The sequence below is a fragment of the Nestor notabilis genome, unplaced genomic scaffold (assembly GCF_000696875.1).
Source record: "Nestor notabilis isolate BGI_N333 unplaced genomic scaffold, ASM69687v1 scaffold16090, whole genome shotgun sequence".
Lineage (NCBI taxonomy): Eukaryota > Metazoa > Chordata > Aves > Psittaciformes > Psittacidae > Nestor > Nestor notabilis.
The window spans coordinates 1-241 of record NW_009912580.1 but is presented as its reverse complement, the minus strand read 5'-3'; the positions used below and the strand labels follow the sequence as shown (position 1 = coordinate 241).

The window sequence follows — 241 nt, the reverse complement described above, 5'->3', positions numbered from 1 at the left end:
GATGTTGAAGGTCCCGAGGGGAAGCTGAAAGGTCCCAAGTTCAAGATGCCCGAGATGCACATCAAGGCTCCCAAGATCTCCATGCCCGACATTGACCTGAACCTGAAGGGCCCCAAAGTGAAGGGAGATGTGGACGTGTCTGTCCCCAAGCTCGAGGGTGACCTGAAGGGTCCCGATGTGGACATCAAGGGCCCCAAAGTGGATATTGAGGGTCCTGATGTCAACGTTCAAGGCCCAGAAG

General features: G+C 55.6%; 1 protein-coding gene across 1 annotated transcript in view; it reads left to right on the top strand.

Annotated features, from left to right (window-relative positions):
- LOC104410118 (neuroblast differentiation-associated protein AHNAK-like) overlaps nucleotides 1-237 on the top strand; it is a gene marked incomplete at its 3' end in the record, with an annotated part of 1613 nt that extends 1376 nt beyond the window's left edge. Inside the window, exon 2 of the mRNA XM_010020200.1 lies at nucleotides 4-237. Coding sequence (XP_010018502.1) covers nucleotides 4-237 — 234 coding nt within the window. The remainder of the gene's footprint in view (nucleotides 1-3) is intronic.
- Between the last annotated feature and the right edge of the window lie 4 nt (nucleotides 238-241).